Source organism: Thalassophryne amazonica, chromosome 7, assembly GCF_902500255.1.
Source record: "Thalassophryne amazonica chromosome 7, fThaAma1.1, whole genome shotgun sequence".
NCBI classification, from domain to species: Eukaryota; Metazoa; Chordata; class Actinopteri; order Batrachoidiformes; family Batrachoididae; genus Thalassophryne; species Thalassophryne amazonica.
The window spans coordinates 6,788,243-6,812,753 of NC_047109.1; the positions used below are offsets into that span (position 1 = coordinate 6,788,243).

Sequence of the window (24,511 nt, forward strand, 5' to 3'; positions counted from 1 at the left end):
ATAAGTATTACCCCATACCTCTGCACAGTACTGTAAATATGGTAAAACCAGTGAGCAGTAAAGAATGCGGAGTGAGTTGTGGTCCAGAATATGTTTTGTTTGGTTTAGAACTGAAATGCTTCTTGACAGTTTACTTTGTATATGTTTTATATGAGTCTTCCAGTTTATCTTATCATCTATTATCACCCCCAGAAACTTATTTTCATGTACCCTTTCAATATCTACCCCCTCAACTTGTAACTGAACCTGTATGTCTGTATTACAATAGCCAAATAACATGTATTTTGTTTTACTTAAGTTTAATGATAATTTGTTTCTGTCAAACCATATTTTCAATTTTCCCATTTCTATACTGATCCTCCTCAGTAACTCCTGCAAATCCCCCCTGAACAAAAAAATGCTTGTCATCTGCAAATAATACTAATTTTAATATTTTGGAAACATTGACAATATCATTTATATAAATTAGAAACAGTTTTGGACCCAATACTGACCCCTGTGGGACGCCACAAGCATTGTCCAAGCATGATGATGTATATTCCCCCAACTTCACAAACTGTTTTCTGTTACTTAAGTAGCTTCTCACCCAGTGCAACACCAACCCCCTAATCCCATGCCGTTCAAGTTTATTGATTAATATGTCATGATTGATTTTATCAAAAGCCTTTTTAAGGTCTATAAATATTCCAACTGAATGTAATTTGTGGTCTATGGCGTTTGTAATCTCCTCAACTGATTCTATTAATGCAAGTGATGTTGAACTATGTGCTCTGAATCCATATTGACTATCAGTAAGTAATTTATGTTTATTTATGAATTTGTCTAATCTATTATTGAATAACTTTTCTAATAATTTGGAAAATTGTGGAAGCAAAGAAACAGGTCTATAATTTGTGAAGTGGTGTCTATCCCCAGTCTTATACAGCGGCACAACCTTAGCTATTTTCATTTGATTGGGAAATTTACCGGTTTGAAATGATAAGTTACAGATGTATGTTAATGGTTCTACAATCCATTCAATGACCTGTTTTACCACCACCATATCAATTTCATTTAAATCGATAGATGTTTTATATTTACAATTATTCACAATGTCTATAATTTCATTTCCATCCACTGCTGTGAGGAACATTGAACAGGGATTTCTTTCTATGAGGTTATTATCCCAATCCTCAGGTTGGGAATCGGGAATTTTTTCTGCCAAGCTTGGTCCAATATTTACAAAAAAATTATTAAAACCGTTGACTACCTCATCCTTATTTTCCTTCTTGACATTATTATCAATGAAATACTGAGTGTAACTCTGTTTTTTATTACCATTTTTGATAATGCTATTTAATATATCCCATATTCCTTTAATATTGTTTTTGTTATTATATAATATGTTACTATAATATTCCTTCCTACATACCCGTATAATATTAGTTAATCTATTTTTGTATTTCTTATATCTATTTTCTTTAGTCTTTAGTTTTATGAATTCTCTATACAGTGTATTTTTCTTATTACATGCATTTCGTAACCCTTTCGTCATCCATGGTCGAGCTTGGATTTTTTGTTTTCTGTAGTCTTGTTTAATTGGACAATTTTTATCATATAATGATGTAAATATTTGTAAAAAAGTTTCATATGCACTATCAACATCACTTTCACTGTATACCTTTTCCCAGTTTTGCTCCTGTAAATCCTTCTTTAGTGTGTTCATGTTTTCCTCTGTCCGCACTCGCCTGTATTTTATTTTCTCCTCTGGCTGATTCCGCTGATGGTTTCTATTATAAACGATGAAAACTGGTAGATGATCACTAATGTCATTGATTAATAATCCACTCACAGTGTTATTCTCAATATCATTGCTGAATATATTATCAATTAAGGTGGCACTATGGGATGTAATTCTGCTTGGCCTGGTGATTTTTGGATATAAACTCATACTGTACATTATACTGATCAATTCATCTGTTATTTTATGCTTATTTGGATTGAGCAGATCAATATTTAAGTCACCACAAATGAACACAGTTTTTTGATTAGTTTTTGAGAACATTTTTCCCATACAGTCAGTGAATGTTTCAATACTAGATCCTGGTGCTCTATATATACAGCTGACTAATACATTTTTGCTTTTTTCTTCACATATTTCAATAGTTATACATTCTAATAAGTTATCAATCACAGTTGTCATATTGTCTACTATTTTGTAATCCATGTTCTTATCCACATACACAGCCACTCCTCCTCCACTCTTATTCTTTCTGTTTACACAATTAAATTCATATCCATCCAGTTCAAAATCCATTCCTTTATCTTCATTGATCCATGTTTCTGTTAAATATTTTTTTAAATTGACTTAAATATTCTTTAATGTTGTTAAAGTTTGCATATAGACTTCTGCTGTTGAAATGGATTATTGATAATTTGTTATCCGTTTTAATGATCCGATTAAACTGTTCATCTGTATAATAGCAACAACTGTCACTGATATTTGAGAAGAAATTATTGTCCGGGTCTATATCGTGCTCCAAGTCCAGTACATTGTGGTCTGTGTATTTAAATGTTCTCAGTTCTACTTCTCCATGATCAGCAATCCTGTGAGTTATATCCTTCTTGTCTCCAGATGTAGATGATGTAGTAGATGAATAGGTTCCTCTGGTCTGTGTCATGGTGTTGTGATTATGTCCTCATACCTTATTGGTCGTATTTGTCCAGTTCCTCGATGTTCCTGATTACCATAACCTTCGCTTGTTCTGGTGTTCCGTTCAATTTGATAAATGTTTTGCAGTTGGATGTCCATGTCTGTTGAATTTTTCCCTGCTTTTTTAAGAAACGAGCTTTCCTGGCGATGTCTGCGTTTCTTTTGGTCAGATGTTCATTGATGAATACGTTTGTTCCTTTGAGTTTCCGTCCCTGTTTTAACAATGCCATTTTATGTTTTCTGTTGACAAACCTCATTATAACAGCTTGCTTGTCTCCATCCTGTCTCCTGGGCAGGGGGTGGCATGCTTCAATGTTATTACAGTCCATTTGAATACCTTTAGATTGCAGGAAGTCAGCCACCTGTTGTTCCACTGAGCTGGCCTCCTGCTCACTGGCCTCCCTTCCTAATTCACTTTTTAAGCCACTGCATGTATGATAATCTGGACCATTAAATGACAAATATTTGGATAATAAACTATTCAAGAAGTTGTAAATACAGCAAAACTAGTTTAGCTGGGGTGTAATGAATGAATGAATGTGAGCATTTAAATTAAAACTGGAGCAGGCTGTTCATTGTAGCGCCCTGTGGTTATGTGTAGGATGATAATGCTGGTTCAGTTGACAGGAGTGAAGTCATGTTGTAATGCAGTATAACAGCCACTAGAGGGATTCAGTGCTGTTTGCGTAGCCCACCAACCAGCCCGGCTATGAATTGGGCCGATACTGGCCTCCATTTTGAAATGAGATTTCCTGCTCCCAAACAACCAATAGGAGAGCAGCGCTCGCTCCACATCAAAGTGAGGCGTCAGCGGCTCGGCCGCCAGCCAATCACAGGCTAGGAGAGAGAGAGGCCAGTTGTCGGGCTATCTCACCCTTTCCTTTATGTCTTCTTCTGTCACCCCAGCCACCTGCATGTCCTCCCTCACCACATCTACAAACCTCGTTTTTTGGCCTCCCTCCTGCCTGGCAACTGCATCCTCAGCATCCTTCTCCTGTTGTAGCCTGCAGCTCCCCTCTGCACAGTTTGTCCTCTTTCCCTCATTAAAACCTGAAATAGTTTTTTTTTTTATTGCATTGTGACACATTATCCATCTTTCACCTTCACTCATGTCTCTGTTGAAGAAATAATGAGTACTACTACTACTACTAATAATAATAATAACAATACTAGTAATAATAATTTGTCCAAACTGACAATGTTTAACCATAGAAAGAACAAAAACTTTGTAAGGCAGACATAGAAGCCAACAACATGACTATATTCATTCTTTGATATTTTGTGGTTGAACATTCTCTGTTCTTCTTCATTTTCCAGACAAAATCTGCCCATTTTGTCATTCGATTCTTGTTATTCTGAATGAATGCTCTTATTCTGAGTGCTGATGGCATTGCTGGACTTACTAGAAATTGCTCCAGCTAATTATTTTACTATTAGCTTTATTATTTGCAATTTTTACTCCATATCTCTATTTCATCCAGCCATAGCTAGTCCAAACTGCCTATGATCGGACAAATAAAGGGGTATACTTCTCAAGATGACTGGAGCATATGTTTGACTCCTGTGCAACTGTAATTTTTCACCCTAATCAGCTACAGCTACCACCCGGGGATGGCTGTCATACTTTTTCAAGTCCCAGTAAATAGGTGACCAAAATGCTGTATTAAAACATTTGCCACTCCAGGGAGGTAGTGACCAGCCTATCTTGCCCACAACCTATCTGGGAAGCTGCGATTAGCATTTGTCTACAATAGAGATTACATCATTAATTGGTTAGGTGTAAAAGCAATGGCTAGATTAATCAATAATGAAAGTAATTGCTACCTGCAGCCCTAAATATGGACCATGTGTCAGCACACAATTTTTGCTGGAGGGAAGATTATTTTCACTGAAAACGCCCATGGTCTGAAAAATAAAGTATTAGAAAGGAAATTATTTATTGATCCCATGGCACTGTGTTTGTTTCCCCTCATCCTGTGCCTCAGTAAACAGCCTGTAGCACATTTAATAGAGTATATACATTCTCCTGGTGTATCCTCTGTGTGGGAGCATGCATGTGTGTGCATGAGCACTGGCTTTTTAGCTTTCTATTTTTAGCTGCAGGTTCACTGACAGTGGAATGTGCAGACACAGGAAGAAGCTGCTGTGCCCGAAGGCTGCAGCCCCAAAACCCCGGCCTGTGTTCAGCTGCCGAGAGTTGAGCAGAAGGAAGCAAGTGTATCTGCAGAGTGCATGCACATATGACCAGAACTCTGGATATTACGTCTGTGTGACTTTGTGCACACACAGGTGCATGTGCATGCATGCACTTGTGTGTGCATGCATGGGACCATTTGTGCATATAGAACATGGAATCGTCCATATTCAGTCAGGAATAATTCAGGAATATGGAATGTGACAGTTTCACGGCTCGATCTGTTGACAGTCTCACAGAGAAGGGAAAGTGTTAATGAAGCATCATCCTGCTCATATTTAACACTTCTCACGTATGGCTGAAGTATGATTGATTAGGGTTTTTCCCTCACAAATTTAGATTATTGATTAGCTCCCTATATTTACTCAGAGGGGTTGACTTGTCATGTAAATTCCAGACATGAATGTTAATGTTTTGAGAACCACATTGCATGAACACAGTTGTGAACATGCATGGAAGTTTCATGTGCAAACAGTGACGTGGTGCTAGATAGCAGATGTGCTGGCTCCGGTTTCGTAACCGCTGACTCATAGCCCGGTGCAGAGCTGTCAGAGTGATCCCAGCTGAAGAGGAACCCGTGCCCTCACTGGCGATGAGACACATCAAGCACCATTTGTAGCTTCCATTGTGCAGCAGCTCCGTTATAGGCCATCTGCGACATGGATAGCAGCTCATCACAGCCCTGTGTGTCCATATCATGCAGGTCAGTCCACAACATGTGTCCTTAGTTGTAAAATGAAGGTGCGGTGACTGATGATATAAATGGCTGCTGTGAGAAGGAAGCAGTTTGTTGTAGACTCCAGAGGAGGGCAGTGGTTTTGTTATGTGCATCAGATGCAGCTGTGAAGGGCTCAAATTCTTTCCTTTTGTCTGTATTTTTCTCTTTCATCTCTTAACATAAAGGGGTGATATTTTTCAGATGACATAGGTCCATTATCAGGCCTTTCAGAAATAACCTACTTCTTAAATGCCCCCCCGATAGAGATGGAATGTCGAAATTGGGATGGGCAACCTTTTTCCTATCAAGAGACATTTAAATTTTTATAACATCATTCCAGGGCCATATTACCTGTGAAACATAGCATGTGACTAACGTGTTCAACCTCGCCGTGACCCGGCAAGGTTGACCCGGCTATACAGTTGGAGGCAACCACCCTGACTGTATGGTGTTAGTTTCCTTTCATACATGCAGAAAAGGTTGTTGATAATTTGCAGGTAATTTACCAGTAATGTTTGTGTATGTGTGTTTTTTTTAACCATGGTGGACGTGATGTCAAAGCTGTCAGTCAGTCATGTGATATTATATATGTATTACACATAGTGACCCCAAGAAGCCTGTTAATTTTGAGGTTAAAAAGTCAAAGGTTAAGGTTGCTGGAGTATAAGCACACTAATTTCAGTTGTCACCAACCTTTAACCTAAAGGTTAAGGTCACTGTATCGTGGTTTGTAAAAATCTTGAGTGCAATGGCTTCAATCCTAAGTGCCTGATTGTCACAAAACTTGGTGTATGTTTGTTAGGCATGGTGAACCTCAAGAAACCTAGTGATTTGGGGGTCAAAAGGTCAAACTCACCAAACTGTACTTTGGAAAAGTATCATTTGCCAATAGTAAATGGACTGCATTTATGTAGCGCTTTTCCATCTGGATCAGATGCTCAAAGTGCTTTACAATAATGCCTCACTTTCACCCCGATGTCAGGGTGCTGCCATACAAAGCGCTCACTACACAATAGGGGATTAAAGCACTTGCCCAAGGGCCCTTAGTGATTTTCCAGTCAGGCTGGGATTTGAACTGAGGATCTTCTGGTTTCAAGCCCAATGCCTTAACCACTAGACCATCACCTCCCCAATAGTAAGCTTATCAATGTTTGCCCAGGGCATCATGGGTTACTGTGGACTATGCACTTGTCTCCATGAATTAAGCTGCCTTGACACTTGCACAAATTTGATCTGCGCACCGGTATGCAATCCACCACGCAGGAGAGTAAACTCGTTGCAAACCATTGTAAACTGTGCACGGAAGTGCGCACAGAAAATTTTGAAATGTTCAAAATTTCTGTCATGCATTAACTATGTGAACTTCACGTGAACACTATGCAAACAATTAAAAAAAACAAGTGTGATTGCATCAGCGCAGCGCATCACAGCGCACTCATCTGACTGATTTATAACGAGATGTTAAATGTATCATAACAGGGTTCTTCCAAGAAATTTTTAGTATAACGGTACTATCACCGCGTGCAACACTTCCATCCGGTGTCCTATCAGACCTTGTGTCCTAAAGCCCAGAGACAAAAATGAAAATCTTTTAGTTCTGTTTCTGGTCTGATTCTGTGCTGAATTGTTGATTAGTTAAATTCAACTAAAATGTTTGTGTTTTGTTGACACACTGTATGTAACAAATGTGCAATAAACTTATTTGAAAGAAAAAAATAATGTACAGAAAGACACTTTAAAATGTGGGAGATTCCAGACTTTTTTCCACTTTTCCCCTGCATAGTTTTCAATTTGAAAAGTCTGAATTCCCAAGTCACAATATCACCAGGCTGGGGGCATTCACTTCAGAGTGTGAAAATCTCACCTTGTCCTTGTGATTCAGATTTTGATACTTCTCTATATTGTCAAAAAATAAAATAAAAATAGAAAAAGAAAAGGTCCAACTTTCCTCCCTGAGTCAGCAGGTGCATTTCTGGAAAAAATCTTATTACGCTACATTTTACTCTGCATCTGTCTGCATTTCTCAGCATGTGATGTACATTTGAGGAAAAGCAGAAACATCAGGCTGACACAGTGACAAAATGAACACTGCTTCGTCTGATAACAAAGCTTGTGAGCTTTCATTCAAAAGTAAAGGTTCAGATTTACAGAGGCTGTACAGAGAGACAGGAGGCGACACACTTCACCCCAAAACTCTTAATATTTTCAGAGTCTGTCGAATTTTGGATTCTAACGTTTTGATGCTGCCGTTCGTGTTGCTGGACACTAGTCCTGCCATGAGCGTGCACGCAGAATGTCTTCATGACGCTGTTTTGTACAGGCTGGACACGCAGATGGATTTTTGACATGACACTAAAGGTGCTAGATGGCAGTATGATGATGTTTCGCCGTTGTTCCATTGTCTGGGGAGAATCCTGCATAAACATAATTTTACAGCTACTTATAAGAAGGAATGAACATGCCATTTTACCAAGCCATTACACTGTAAGCATAATAAATAATGACCTTTTAGACTGTTCTAAATGTGTTCTGCACCTCATGAGGTGCACGAGAGAGAGACGTTCTGCACCTCATGAGGTGCACGAGAGAGAGAGAGAGAGAGAGAGAGAGAGAGAGAGAGACTGCAGCTGGAATGGTCCTCTTTGATTCACGAAGTGATTAGAGGTGTTTTCAACAGCCAAACTCTGAGAGAAAATGATTAATCCACTACAAAACAATTATTTTATATACACAGTGTCCAGTGGTACAAAGCACGGCATCCAGCTGGGAACACAGCAGGTGACATTATCATGACAAAGTGCGTGGGAGTGCGGAACCAAAATGCGTGCAAGTGCCAAGGCACCTTTACCTCGGAACAAACTATATACATGAGCTACTATCTTGTCATGTTGTGTGTTGTTACATACCATTTTTTGTGTATTAAAACTGAAAACTCTGACTCACATGGAAGCTTCAAAACAATTCCTATCTGTTTAAATCCATGGGTCTCTGCAGGTACATAATCCATTTGTTGCTGTTCGTGATTCCTGCTCATTAAGATGAAAAAATGCATAATTTTCCCGTCAGCCTATCACTGAAAACAGTGGAATATCCAGTCTGTCGCTGTCAACACGTGAAGTCAGTTTTCTCTGTGCATTCTGCCCAGAAATGTTGCATGTCCCCTCTGTGTACCACTCTCTCAAACTCAAAATGGAAAGATCTCTTTCTGAACTCCCCTCAAAGATCTGAACATGCACAAAACTTTCTGACAAACTTTGTTGATATCAGCAGATAAAGAACTCAATTTGCCAGATGGAAAAAAAGATTTTGTCAGACAAAATCAAACACAAACTAATAGTAGCTCCTTCACCGTGTGACTGGGGCTTCTTCAAAGCTAGCCACATTGTCACAGAACATTTCCTCTTTCTTGCACAAGAGTTTTTCACGATAAGAGCACAGGAGAAACAGTGAGGCAGTGTGTCGCAGGGCCACATAAAGACAAACAAACACATTCACACCTGCATACACACCTACAGACAATTGAAAGTTTCCAATTCACCTAACCTGCATGTCTTTGGATGTGGGAGGAAGCCGGCGCACCCAGAGGGAACCCACGCAAATATGTGGAGAACAGGCAAACTCCACACAGAAAGGCCACAGGTAGCAATCAATCCCATGACCTTCTTGCTGTGAGGCAACAGTGCTAACCACTAATTAATCATTGGTGGTACCAAGAAACAAACCAATCAGAATGGCATATGTTAAAAAGATGCTGGGAATGTTTAAATATAGCAACAAGTCTAAATGTCAGATGCTTATTTTTAATAGTGTCGCGACTATGTCTCCAAATTCTAGTTTTCCCCTCTTGCTGTTCCTGTTTTCTTGCCCGCAGACACATGCATCACCAGCGCAGCACAAACACTCATGACTTCACTTGACGATTGTCCCAATCACAGCTACTCTGCAGCAAACATGCTGTACTTGTTGTTGCTAACTCACACACTTGGAGTGTGGATTGTGTAGTTAGTCAACAGATACGGGGTCCGTGCAATCTGCCCGAGATCCCACATATGGAGAGACTCCCAAATCCAGAACTATCTCCTGTCATCGCTCACTCATCAACACTCACATGTTATTGGCTTCTCTGCACCACTATGCATTGCAGGTCAAGAGACAGAGAGAGAGAAATAATAATGAATCAAGGCATTAAAATGTAAACTAAGACTTCTTTCTACAAGAGTATTAAAAACTGATGCGAAATGAAACTGTACGACGAAATATGAATACAATTATAAAACCCAAAATAATGCAAAATCACTGTAAAAGTCAGAATTAATTGTTACATTAAAGTCTGTTATTTTGAGAATTCATATTATGTTGCAGAGATTTCTTTATTTTGAAATAAAAGATTTTGCTAGTTTAGAATTTTTACATTTTTTTAAACTGAGAAGACCGATTTATTACTTATTCAAATTTTATTTCCTTTGGAAGTTAAAAAAAATGACAAAGAAGCTCATTTTAAAGCTAACTTCAACCACACACGTACAGAAAAAAGTGAAAGCAACATTCTTACAAAATCCTTTCTGCAGGGTTGTGAGGACTTGTGACTGTTATTTAAGTTTTAGAATACAACTGCTGTTAATCAGAAAATAACAATTACTCTGATTTAGTAAATTTGCGCACAGAAACTCCCTTCCCTGCCTCTCCGTCAGACCCTGTCACTTCACACCTCTCTCTACCACCTCCCTTTCTTTCTCTTTCATTCATTGCTAAATTCATACCGATTTCATTCGGTGTTGTGTGGAGGTGTGTCTGTTTGAGTTTTTGTACATAACTGCTGTGAAGCAGTCACAAGATAAGTTAACTTCTCTGATTTAGTACATTTGAGTGTGAAAGCAGTCTCTCACTGACAACCACACCTGCTTCGAATTCATCATTCATCCAGCATCAACAAAATAACATGTCAGGCGGATTCTTATGTGGCTCAGAGCTGACTGGGAAAGAAAGAAGCCAAGCTCCAGCCTAAGCGGTGGGTGAGGCAGCATTCAGAGTCCTCTCACATTAATAACACTAATGCACTGACTCAGCACTGGGACTGTACAAGGCAGGTGGAGGGGGGCTGCAGTAGCTCCTGGCTACCCAGTGGCTGTCTACCCTGTCAATCATTGCCAAGCTCTCTGAGTTAAACTGGAAAATTACAAAAAGATACGGCAACTAAATTTGAATTTATTAAATTTGTGCATATAAAAAGTTTTGGGACAAAATGACAACTTTGATGCTGGCGATTTTTTTTTTTTTTTGCATATTTTTATGTTCATAATCTATTTGAGTCTTGTGTTGATAGTACAGGTATGATGTCCAACTGTTATTCTGGCCTCCAAACAACAGGGGGCACTAAGAATGTGACATTTGATCCATCACATCTTTGTGACATCATCATAGGGTGAGAATGGCAAAGACTGAGATGAAAGGAATCCTTGTGTGTGTCAGAGCATCTCCAAAGCAGACAGTTTGGGGTCCACGCCTGGGGCCTCATGTACAAAGTGTACGTACACACAAAAACCTGGCGTACACCCGTCTCCACGTCCACGTGCAGATGTATCAAAAGTGACTTGAGCGTGGAAATGTGCAGTGCGTCACGCAGAAATCTTGGCTGGCTTACGCACGGTTCTATACCTATTGTGCCACTGCCGACATGTACGGGTGAAGCAGGGAACCGTTAATAGTGTGAAAACAAGGAGTCATCAGAGTGATGTGAACACCAGAGACACACTGATGAACAGTGTTGCCACAGTTACTTTGAAAAAGTAATCCAATTACTGATTACTCCTTGAAAAAGTAACTTAGTTACTTTACTGATTACTCAATAGTAAAAGTAACTAAGTTAGATTACTAGTTACTTTTTTAGTTAGTTTCCCCATCTGCCGACAACAACCCTCTGCCACCTCAACATGACAATGATACCAGTTTTGCCAAAACTCACTTTATAGTCACCCTTTCTTGACTTCAATGAATATAAATACTTGTTTTATAAAAAGTAAAATAAAGACCTCTTTTTTGACCTCATATTTAACTGTTGACAGCACTGTAACAGTAAAACTTGCAATTTCTAACCTGCATTGTTTATAAATGTAACTATTAAATTCTTTCTAACATTTTTCTAACATTTAAATTCTCTCTAAACATTTTACTTGTTGAAATTATTATTATTATAAGTAGTAGTAGTAGTTGTAAAAAAAAAAAAAACGGCTTCAAAACTGGACCTTTAATCTAGGGGTGTTGTGGGGGAGGGAGGCACATCCCTGCCCCACGCCCCCATTCCATCTGGATTCGCCCCTGCTTTGACGTTTGAGCACAAACAATGGATAACATTTATTTATGCAGAAAACATGACCAGATTTACAGGTAAGAAAGTTTTATTGCGTTTTCACATCATGTGGTCCTCAGAAAGAGAGTTTAGGTGCATTTGAGTGGAAGATAGTGTTAGTTGTTGACGTGTCATGGAGGATCAGCTGTTTTTAGCAGCAGATACAGAGCGGCTCAGCTCAGAATTCTAAATAAAGGAGAAAAAAAACATAAAAATGTCTTTGTAAAACTCAGTGCAGGTGTACTGTTGTCACCGAGCTTTAAGAGGTGAGGACGAGTCGTAGCTGCCGCAGAAAACCGAGGATGAAAAGCTCACAGCTCGCTTAAAGTGGGCACTTCAGTCGAACCCAGACCCCCTGCCCACGGACCAAGTTTAATGCTGCTATCGACCCACAATGCAAAAATAATAGTAACACACAGTGACTTGGAGAAGTAACTTTAATCTGATTACTGATTTGAAAAGATTAACTCGTTAGATTACTCGTTACTAAAAAAAGTGGTCAGATTAGAGTAATGCGTTACTAAGTAATGCGTTACTAAGTAATGCATTACTAAGTAACACGTTACCGGCATCACTGCTGATGAACATTTAACACACCCACGTGTTTGCAATTATATGGCTGGATATAAAACCACACGCAAAGTGATGCGTAAAATGGCACTAACAGTGGCTGTGATAGCGTTGTTAGAGGACCTTGCAAATGGTACAATCTGATGTGAGCGTGTATTCAGGGAACATGAGGATTTACTTCCAAATGAGGATAATTGGCTCAAAAACTGATTTTGATTACCAAGGCCACAGTTACTGGAGTTGCGCACAGAACTGCGGCCGGCAGAGCGCAATATGCTGTGGAGCCAGGGGTTGTCTGTGCCCATACAGGTGCTGCCCACGCTGGGCTTCCTGGCATCGGGCATTCCGGCGTGAGCTGGCTGATCAGTCAGGATTGTGCCAGTCAACCTTGCGCTGACCAGCTGTGTGGAATGCAATCATCCGAAAGTCATCCAGGTAAATTCCAACATTGCAGCACATTTTGCAGCGAGAGCTGGTTCCCCAAAAGCTACTGAATGCACACATGTTGCTATAAAGGCGCCATCACATGATGAATTTGTTTTTGTTAATAGGAAACATTTTCATTCCATCAATGTTCAAATCATATGTGATGCGCATCAGGCAGCTGGCACGGTGCGTGATGGGGGCTGCTTGTGTTAAAATAGTTTATCCGTGTTTATCCGTTCCAAACGAAAACCAGCACAGGCACATTTGTGCATGTGCACATTCAATTATGTTTTTATTATGATTGTTTTTTTTATTTTTGCTTGATGGTGAGCTGCCGAGCTTCTTAACAGACTTCCTGCGGTCAGTATTTGTCAATAAATGCGTGTGTAAATTGTGAGTCACACTGTCAGTGGAGGCGGACCTCACCTTTTTAACGACAGTGCGTGCGCGCTGTTGGCCTCACGCACACACTGTAGCTCCCACAAGCATTTTTCCAGCTTCATGATTAACCCTATAACAGTGTACTGAATAAACTGTCCCTGTGTATCTCCACGTAATTTCCAATCATCTACAGTATAATTTCTTCCTGTGTTCATGTTGTCTGATGTTGTGGGGAATTCCTGCTCAAAGGGCTTATTTACATGAAATTGCATATTTAAATGGGGCGTGGCCAGGGAGGAGTTTGGTTCTTCGCTCAATTCCACGTTCAGTGGGATGTACAAATGAAATGTGCATGGATTCTTGGCTACGCACACTTTGATACATCTGCATATATTTGTGCTTACGCCAGATTCAGGGTTTTGGCGTATGCCATGTTTTAGTAGAAAGTCCACGTTAGTCTTTGTACATGAGGCCCCTGGAATCTAGAATGCTTTGTAAAGGAATTTGTTAGCTAGAGAGAGGCCCTCTTTTACCACCGCATCTGTGCTCTGTATGTTATCAACTCGTTGAATTTTCCATGTAGTTAGGTATCACTATAAGGGAGTTGCAGGAGAGAATTCATGTGTCAAAGTTCACCAAATGTTGAACTCAAAATGAAATATCCATTTGGACTACCCAAGGGGAATATTTCATGCTAGCAGCTATGCTGCTAGCTCAGGTAGGTATAGGCCTCATTGCTAATGTCATTGAATAAACAATAGGCCTCATTGCTAATGTCATTGAATAAACAAAGACGTAAGTGCTGCCCAGTTTTGGAGGCCAGACTTTGCTGTAATTGCTGATTTCCACTAACTCAGGTCTGGGTTCCTCTCTGGATTTGCAGTGTTGGGCTGTAATGCTAACAGGAATGGATTGGCCCTTATGCTGCCCTTATTGATGCCCAGTGGTGCAAATGTATTTTCTATTCTGCCAGAGAAGGTAATGAAATTGCCAAGAGTAGGCTGGGGATAACAGTTATACTGACTGGAAGTGACACGGGGCAACTAGAGTTTATTTTACTCAAGATTTGTTTCTGTGTGGCTGCAGTTTGAAAAAGCTTGGCCTGACCAAATGCAGTTGTATGCAAAAGTTTGGGCACCCCTGATAATTTTCAGGATTTTTCTTTATAAATCATTGGTTGTCTGGATCAGAAATTTCAGTTAAATATATCATATAGCAGATGAACACACTGATATTTGAGAAGTAAATGAACTTTCGAGTATTTACAGAAAGTGTGCAATAAATATTTAAACAAATTTGGGCAGGTGCATAAATTTGGGCACCCTTGTCATTTTATTGTTTTGAATACATTTAGCACTAATTATTGGAACACAAAATTGGTTTGATAAGCTCACTGATCTTTGACCTCCTTACAGAGGTGAATCCAATCATGAGAAAGGGTATTTAAGGTGGCCATTTGCAAATGTTTCCCTTCTTTGCATCTCTTTTAATGAATGGCAACATGGAAGCCTCTAAACAACTCTCAAATGACCTGAAAACAAAGATTGTTCAACATCCTGGTTTAGGGGAAGGATACAAAAAGCTATCTCAGAGATTTCAGCTGTAAGTTTCCACTGTGAGGAACATAGTGAGGAAATGGAAGACCGCAGGCACAGTACTAGTTAAAGCCTGAAGTGGCAGGCCAAGAAAAATCTCAGATAAGCTGAAACGAAGGATTGTGAGAACAGTCATAGTCAACCCACAGACCTGCTCCAAAGACCTACAACATGATCTTGCTGCAGATAGAGTCTCTGTGTATTGTTCAACTATACAGTGCACTTTGTGCAGGGTGATGCTGTATGATGCTGTAACGAGGAAGAGAGGAAGCCATTTCTGCGTACATGCCACAAACAGAGTCGCTTGAGGTATGCTAAAGCACATTTGGACAAGCCAGCTTCATTTTGGAATAAGGTGCTGTGGAATGATGAAACTAAAATTGAGTTATTTGGACATAACAAGGGACAGAAATAGAACACAGCATTCTAAGAAAAACACTTGCTACCTACAGTAAAATTTGGAGGTGGTTCCATTATGCTGTGGGGCTATGGGGCCAGTGCAGGTACTGGGAATCTTCTTAAAGTTGAGGGTCACATGGATTCCAGTCAATATCAGCAGATTCTTGAGAAAAATGTTCATGAATCAGTGAGAAAGTTGAAATTGCGCCGGGGCTGGATATTTCAACAAGACAATGACAACACTGCTCAAAATCGAAAATCATGCAGAGGAACAAGTACAGTGTTCTGAAATGGACATCTTAGTCCCCAGACCTGAATATTATTGAAACCCTGTGGTGTGATTTTAAGCACACTGTCCATTCTCAGAAACCAACAAACCAGATATGTTTTGTAAAGAAGAATGGTCCAAAATACCTTCAACCAGAATCCAGACTCTCATTGGAAGCTATAGGAAGCGTTTAGAGGCTGTTATTTCTGCAAAAGGAGGATCTACTAAATTGATGTATTTTTTCTGTTGGGGTGCCCAAATTAATGCACCTGCCTAATTTTGTTTAAAGAATTATTGCACACTTTCTGTAAAGCCTACAAACTTAATTTCACTTCTCAAATATCACTGTGTTTGTCTGCTATATGATATATTTAACTGAAATTTCTGAATCCAGCAACCATTGACTTATAAAGGAAAATCATGAAAATTATCAGGGGTGCCCAAACTTTCGCATACAACTGTACTTTGTTCCACATCCTGTTTTTCCACATATGTGCACAGTGGTATGTGATGAATTCTGTTCAGTACAGTGACATCTCCTAACATTACAATGAGGAACACAGCAATGTTTATGTATGTTTATGTATAATTCCTCGATAGGCAGAAAATATTTCACTCACAACTACAACTGGCATGATCCACCTTAACGCCACATCTGACCAATACAGATATGGTGACCCCGGTACTAGTCTCAATCGCAATCTTGCTATGCTTGATTGTGTTCTTGTGATTTTTGGTCACATTCTTGCTATGCTCAGGTGCGCTCTTGCAATGCTCGGTCACGTTCTTGCGATGTTCGGTCACATTCTTGCGATGTTGGGTCATATGGCTCGAACCCGAATATCTGACTTAGTTAATGTCAGTCATGTCTATACAGGATGTGGAACACTGTGACTTCAGTGGCTATAACATAGCACTATAGCACCACCAAATGGGGTGTATAAGTGTCAGGTCTGGGGGCACACCGTCGTGCCATGTGTAAGCACGTTCACCACAGCACAGAACCACTTTGGGTCCTAGATGGCAACCTCCTAGGTAGACCATCATAGTAGCGATCAGTGTAATCAGAAGGCTTTTAGACCTATAGGAAGCGGGGTTTTTTAAGGTAATGGTGTTTCAGTTCTTGGGCACATTTGATGTTGCAGTAAATTTGCTTATTCTGGACTGCATATTGCTCTGAAATTTTACACTAAAATATTAGTAACTGTACCCTTCATTTTCTGCAGCTAACAGCTTGAAGTTACCTTCAATTAACTTGGAGGAGGCGAGATTACACACAACAGAGTTATCTCAGAGATAAATTCAGGCTTAAAGGGTGTTCATTAAAGTGCATACCCCTGTCAAAAGCCCTAACTCCATCTCACAAATGGAAATAAAGCATTTTAAAATTTCCAGGCTGTGCCTGTGCACATTTTTCAGGATCGGCACACATTTTGATCAAGTGTTGTGACCACATCATTAGTTTTGCTGCTAACAATTCACTAAACATATGAGAGTGAAAAATGTAATATTCCCAGCCTGAGCTTTGTCATGGTGCATGAATGGCTGTGCATGCACTGTGCGTGCACAGTGATCAGGGCTGCTGTCTTCTTGTGGATTTATTAGGCTAATGGTGTGAGCTGGCTGCTGGGGCTGCAGTGTGCAGCAGATGATGGCGAGGAAGTGCAGAGTAGTGAAACGCTCTGTCTCTGGGTCCAGTCCAGAGCATTACAGAAGGAAAATGGAGCTTTTCTTTTCCATTCATCTTACCAAAGTGCTTTAACCACAACTGCATTACCTCCACACGTTGTGTGCCTTCATTAAGACGGGTGTAACTTTCCCTGAACATTCGGCTGTGTACTGTAACAGCTTATCCTATATCAAGAAAACAATAAAATACAACATCTTAACAAGAACAAAATGATCATGTATACAATTAGGTGCTGTGGAGAAGGACATATGTTAGTTTGGACTCACAGACTGTTCAGTAACACAAACTCCATCAGAATAAAATGGGTCTTTATGCTGATGATGCAACTCTTTAAATTTGTCTTATGTCAAAGGCTGCTGTAGGTGTAAACATTTCATCCATCACCTCATTCAACATGAAATATTTATGGATGTTGTCACTGTAGGGTGAAAAGTAAAACTCTTCAAAATCCATTTCAAAACTCATCACTTGAAATGTTGCCATTTTCTTTCATTTAAAGGAGTTTTCACCTAACAGACATGCTGGAGCTCTACATAAATGCCAGCGCAGCTCATTATAGCTTATATATGACAACCTTTATGCATCCATCAAGCTTCCAAACCCTTCATGGGTTCTTTCTCTTTCCTGCAGGTCATGTGGGTATGCAACTTGTGCCGAAAACAACAAGAAATCCTCACCAAATCGGGGGCGTGGTTCTACGGCTCAGGGCCTGGCCAGGTGCAGGGTGTGTATGAGGGCGGGCCACAGGGAAAGAAGGCCAAACTGCAGGACCCGTCCCTGTACCCCAACCAGGGAGCCTCTGGGGACTTGACACCAACGTTGGACAGAAGCAGACCTCCTGGTGGACTCCTGCCCAGGCAGGCATCTCTAGACAACGGTTCAGGACTGAGCTACTCTGGGCCTGGTGGTGCACCTGTGGACAGGTGAGTCTCATTCATGTGCCATGAGTATGGTTGGGTGAACGTTGGGCAACTAGGTATGTTGCAAAAAAATCCACTTAAGATGCTTTTGTGTGGTACTGAAAAGTTTCTTGCAACATGGAGACAAAAGAAACACAAATATGTTCAGGCTGCTTCTGTTATATGTACAAAGAAACATCCACAGTTAACAGATAACAAGAATTACTACATGTTCTACCATTACTTTAAATATCCTAGTTTGCCTCCGAGGGTGAGAAGATGACAGTGTTTTGTTCCGTTTGTCCAAACATCTCAAAATCTCACTCACTCACGAATCTTTAACCATTTATCTGGGATCAGGTCGCAGGTCTCAAAATCTAATATCTGTTTTTTTTTTTTTTGTTACACAGGTTCAGGTCCCTCTTTAAAATCTATAAGATTCTGGTGTAGATCTGCATTCTGGTATTTTTTAACATGTCAGCATCAAGCAGTAAGCTTTGAGGGGCTCAGATGAAGCATTACTGGAAGAATAAAAAGTTGCAGTTCTTTGACTGATCACTTGAGTTTGGCTCTAAAAGCAAGCAGGTTACCATCAAAGTCAATGTTAAAATGTCCACGTTTAGAGCAGAAACAAACATGTTTACAGTAAGCCTGGTACAAAAAAAAAAGGTTTTGGTCTCGACAGATAGTTTTCTTCTCCATGAAAATTCAGTAAGGTATATCTTATATATTATATTCCAATTCTAAGGTGGAACTATGCCAGTATACAAAGGTATATCTAAATATCTTAAAAGAAAGAGTAAAATAGGAGAATAGAAAAGAGTAGTGTAGAGCCACTTAGGTGCCTGGTCTTGAGAACCAGGGATGGTAGGTTAAAAAGCTTTTTTATCCCATGGGAACTCTCCCTACCCACCCAAGCAGCTCAAGAAAAAAGTATATATAATAAGTAATAAGACATAAGAAGGATAAGACATCACAGGAGAAGATTATCAAACACAAAGGAACCAACTATTTTGTAAGCTACGATGAACGTTGCTAAGGCCGGCTAGATAAGCTAACATTAGCTGTTAGGTATAACTAATTGTACCCCACTCCTCCAATATTTGCTTAAATATAATAATATTAAAAGGGGGGAACAAGAAAAAGTAAAGCGTGTAGAAATGTATATGGAGACATAAGTACATATATTTGCAGAAAAGAGAAAAACGGCAGCCGTTTTAATCACCAAACCTGCAGCTGCTAGTATTACATGTCTTGCTTCTTCTTCTTCTGCTTATATTTCTAACACAGTATTCAGTAGCTTCGCCCTCGTGTGGGAACAGCTGATCATCCCAGTAACCACTTATATATATATATATATAGTGTGAAGTTTGGATGAAGTGCACACTTAGTGTGCATGGTGCAGGAATTGTGTGCAAACTGTGTAATGTCGTCCCTGCCTCCAGTACCTGTTGCTACAACTATTTGTGCACACAAGCGCCTGAAAGGCAGAGTGTGTACTGTGCAAACCCATCGCACCCTCTTGTGGGAGGTGCCAGCTAAATTCCAGGTGACACGCACGAACATATAACACCGCTTGCATGGCGCTTAGAAAATGTGTGGCCAGTCGCGCTCTTGGCACGACAAGAGACTGCAGATGGCCACTGTCGTACTACTGTGAAATTTGTCTAAGTTCCACACGAGTGTGACTTTGCAAACACACACACTGACACGTGGGGGTGTGCGCTGTACTTACGGGAGGCGTGGCTTCCACCCCTCGTCTTTAACCCACAGTTGTTTGGTACGTGGTGAAACGTGACTGCTTTGTTTCTGATTAGATAAAACCAGTTCAAACCAGTTGACATACATACTCAGATGGCTAAAACTCACTCAAAAATACAACCCCAATTCTACTCAAGTTGGGACGCTGTGTAAAATGTAAATAAAAACAGAATACAATGATGAGCAAATCCTCTTCAACCGATAAATTGAATACACCACAAAGACACGATATTTAATGTTAAAACTGATAAACTTCATTGTTTTTGTGCAAATATTTGCTCATTTTGAATTGCTCAAATGCTCAAAGAACACCTAATTGGAAACAGGTGAGTGTCATGATTGGGTATAAAAGGAGCATCCCCAAAAGGCTCAGCCATTCACAAGCTAAGATGGGGCTGAAAAAAATAGTCCAAAAGTTTAAGAACAATGTTTCTCAGCATTCAGTTGCAAGGAATTTAGGGATTCCATCATCTACAGTCCATAATATAATCAGAAGATTCAGAGAATCTGGAGAACTTTCTACAAGTAAGCGGCAAGGCTGAAAACCAACACTGAATGCCCGTGACCTTTGATCCCTCAGGTGGCACTGCATTAAAAAACAACATCATTGTGTAAAGGGTCTTACCGCGTGGGCTAGGAACACTTCAGAAAACCATTGTCAGTTAACACAGTTCATCGCTACATCTACAAGTGCAAGTTAAAAACTCTACCATGCAAAGCAAAAGTCATACATCAACAACATCCAGAAACGCCGCCCCTGTCAAATGGGCCTGAGCTCATTTGAAATGGACAGACACAAAATGGAAAAGTGTGCTGTGGTCTGATGAGTCCACATTTCAAATTGTTTTTGGAAGTCATGGACGTCGTGTCCTCTGGACAAAAGAGGAAAAAGACCATCCAGATTGTTACCAGAGCAAAGTTCAAAAGCCAGCATCTGTGATGGTATGGGGGTGTGTTAGTGCCCATGACATGGGCAACTTACACATCTGTGATGGCACCATCAATGCTGAAAGGTACATCCAGGTTTTGGAGCAACACATGCTGCCATCCAAGCAATGTCTTTTTCAGGGACGTCCCTGCTTATTTCAGCAAGACAATGACAAGCCACATTCTGCATGTGTTACAACAGCGTGGCTTCATAGTAAAAGAGTGCGGGTACTAGAGTGGCCTGTCTGCAGTCCAAACCTGTCACCCATTGAAAATGTGTGGTGCATTATGAAGCACAAAATACGACTACGGAGACCCCGGACTGTTGAACAACTGAAGTCGTACATCAAAGAAGAATGGGAAAGAATTCCACCTACAAAGCTTCAACAATTAGTGTCCTCAGTTCCCAAACGCTTATTGAGTGTTGTTAGAAGGAAAGGTGATGTAACACAGTGGTAAACATACCACTGTCCCAGCTTTTTTGAAATGTGTTGCAGGCATCCATTTCAAAATGAGCAAATATTTGCACAAAAACAATAAAGTTTATCAGTTTCAACATTAAATATCTTGTCTTTGTGGTGTATTCAATTGAATATAGGATGAAGAGGATTTGCAAATCGTTGTATTATGTTTTATCTACATTTTACACAACGTCCCAACTTCATTGGAATTGGGGTTGTATAACCATTTAAGCATAGCAAATAATTAATATAGTAAAAAATAAAATATAATAACAAATAAACACAAATATATCTAACATTAACCTGTTAGCTTTAGTTTGTTTGGCCAGTACAAGATGGGGGGGGTGCGTGTTCAGCCTTCATTGGTCACACTGGTCTTGCCCATGCTTCATCTCTGTACCCGTGTATGTGTTCCCCTGGAGCTACGCTGTCAGTTACTGCCAACATAGTGACCTTTGGAGCCGGCCTGTTTGAGCTTCAAACTTTCTTTTGACAACAAATCTATGATGTCATGGAGTGTTCCTCCAGGATATGTAGGGTGTTTCCAAAAAATGTACCCCAAAGTATTTTGACAGCACAGAAAATCAGTATTATCAGACATTTTCTGCATGACCATGTGGACAAACCATATAATTTTTCTCCCTAATGCACAGTTTTTAGTTCAGTCTTTCCTTTTTGATGTTTTAACCCTTTATATCTTTTACACCACATGATCAATGTAACCTCCTTGTCTGAAGCTTCCTAAGAACCAAATCATCCATCTCCAGTTTTGCAGAAAACCGCTGAGCAAATTCAAGTCTCCTTACCATTTGCTGGGGTTAATTCGCTTTGAGACTGAATTTTGTATGGAAAGAGATGCAAGTCAGCCCTGAGGATGCGTTGCACAGAACTCAATGATTTTTGTTCTCTGAATTAGGGCCAGCTGGGGCATTTTTCCTGGACTTTAACGTCTTGTAGAACAAACTTTAGAGTTCCTGAAATGAGAAAAACACCATTATTTCCCAGTAAATCCATTTCCTGGTATTCATATTTCAGAGTACTTTTGGGTAAATTTTCTTGAGACACCCTACAACCCCTGGAAATAATTATGGAATCACCGGCCTTGGAGGATGTTCATTCAGTTGTTTAATTTTGTAGAAAAAAAGCAGATCACAGACATGACACAAAACTAAAGTCTTTTCAAATGGCAACTTTCTGGCTTTAAGAAATACTATAAGAAATCAAGAAAAAAAAAAATTGTGGCAGTCAGTAACGGTTACTTTTTTAGACCAAGCAGAGGGAAAAAAATATGGACTCACTCAATTCTGAGGAATAAATTATGGAATCACCCTGTAAATTTTCATCCCCAAAACTAACACCTGCATCAAATCAGATGTGCTCGTTAGTCTGCATCTAAAAAGGAGTGATCACACCTTGGAGAGCTGTTGCACCAAGTGGACTGACATGAATCATGGCTCCAACACGAGAGATGTCAATTGAAACAAAGGAGAGGATTATCAAACTCTTAAAAGAGGATAAATCATCACACAATGTTGCAAAAGATGTTGGTTGATCACAGTCAGCTGTGTCTAAACTCTGGACCAAATACAAAAAACATGGGAAGGTTGTTAAAGGCAAACATACTGGTAGACCAAGGAAGACATCAAAGCGTCAAGACAGAAAACTTAAAGCAATATGTCTGAAAAATCGACATTGCAGAACAAAACAAATGAGGAACGAATGGGAGGAAACTGGAGTCAACATCTGTGACCGAACTGTAAGAAACCGCCTAAAGGAAATGGGATTACATGGGTTACAATGGGCTAAGGAAAAGCAATCGTGGACTGTGGATGACTGGATGAAAGTCATTTTCAGTGATGAATCTCGAATCTGCATTGGGCAAGGTGATGATGCTGGAACTTTTGTTTGGTGCCGTTCCAATGAGATTTATAAAGATGACTGCCTGAGAGAACATGTAAATTTCCACAGTCATTGATGATATGGGGCTGCATGTCAGGTAAAGGCACTGGGGAGATGGCTGTCATTACATCATCAATAAATGCACAAGTTTACGTGGATATTTTGGACACTTTTCTTATCCCATCAATTGAAAGGATGTTTGGGGATGATGAAATCATTTTTCAAGATGATAATGCATCTTGCCATAGAGCAAAAACTGTGAAAACATTCCTTGCAAAAAGACACATAGGGCCAATGTCATGGCCTGCAAATAGTCCGGATCTTAATCCAATTGAAAATCTTTGGTGGAAGTTGAAGAAAATGGTCCATGACAAGGCTCCAACCTGCAAAGCTGATCTGGCAACAGCAATCAGAGAAAGTTGGAGCCAGATTGATGAAGCGTACTGTTTGTCACTCATTAAGTCCATGCCTCAGAGACTGCAAGCTGTTATAAAAGCCAGAGGTGGTGCAACAAAATACTAGTGATGTGTTGGAGCGTTCTTTTGTTTTTCATGATTCCATAATTTTTTCCTCAGAATTGAGTGATTACATATTTTTTCCTCTGCTTGGTCTAAAAAAGTAACCGTTACTGACTGCCACAGTTTTTTTTCTTCCTGATTTCTTATAGTGTTTCTTAAAGCCAGAAAGTTGCCATTTGAAATGACTTTAGTTTTGTGTCATGTCTGTGATCTGCTTTTTTTCTACAAAATTAAACAACTGAATGAACATCCTCCGAGGCCGGTGATTCCATCATTTTTGCCAGGGGTTGTATATAGAGTCTGTGGGAATGAGGTCGTGCATCATAGAAAAGGGTGAAGAAAATCCACATTCTGGTGTATTTCTGTGTCTGCTGCATTAAAAGAAAAGGAGGTGCTACTATATTGAACAAAAATATAAACGCAACACTTTTGGTTTTGCTCCCATTTTGTATGAGATGAACTCAAAGATCTAAAACTTTTTCCACATACACAATATCACCATTTCCCTCAAATATTGTTCACAAACCAGTGTAAATCTGTGATAGTGAGCACTTCTCCTTTGCTGAGATAATCCATCCCACCTCACAGGTGTGCCATATCAAGATGCTGATTAGACACCATGATTAGTGCACAGGTGTGCCTTAGACTGCCCACAATAAAAGGCCACTCTGAAAGGTGCAGTTTTGTTTTATTGGGGGGGATACCAGTCAGTATCTGGTGTGACCACCATTTGCCTCATGCAGTGCAACACATCTCCTTCGCATCAT

At 39.9% G+C, this 24,511-nt stretch overlaps 1 protein-coding gene across 37 annotated transcripts in view; it reads left to right on the forward strand.

Annotated features, from left to right (window-relative positions):
- Nucleotides 1–24,511, forward strand: part of rims2a (regulating synaptic membrane exocytosis 2a) — a 725,652-nt gene that overhangs the window by 161,889 nt on the left and 539,252 nt on the right. For all 37 annotated transcript variants that reach the window (XM_034173773.1, XM_034173780.1, XM_034173800.1 and 34 more), the window contains one exon: nucleotides 17,910–18,202. In XM_034173773.1, the coding sequence (XP_034029664.1) occupies nucleotides 17,910–18,202 (293 nt within the window). The remainder of the gene's footprint in view (nucleotides 1–17,909; nucleotides 18,203–24,511) is intronic.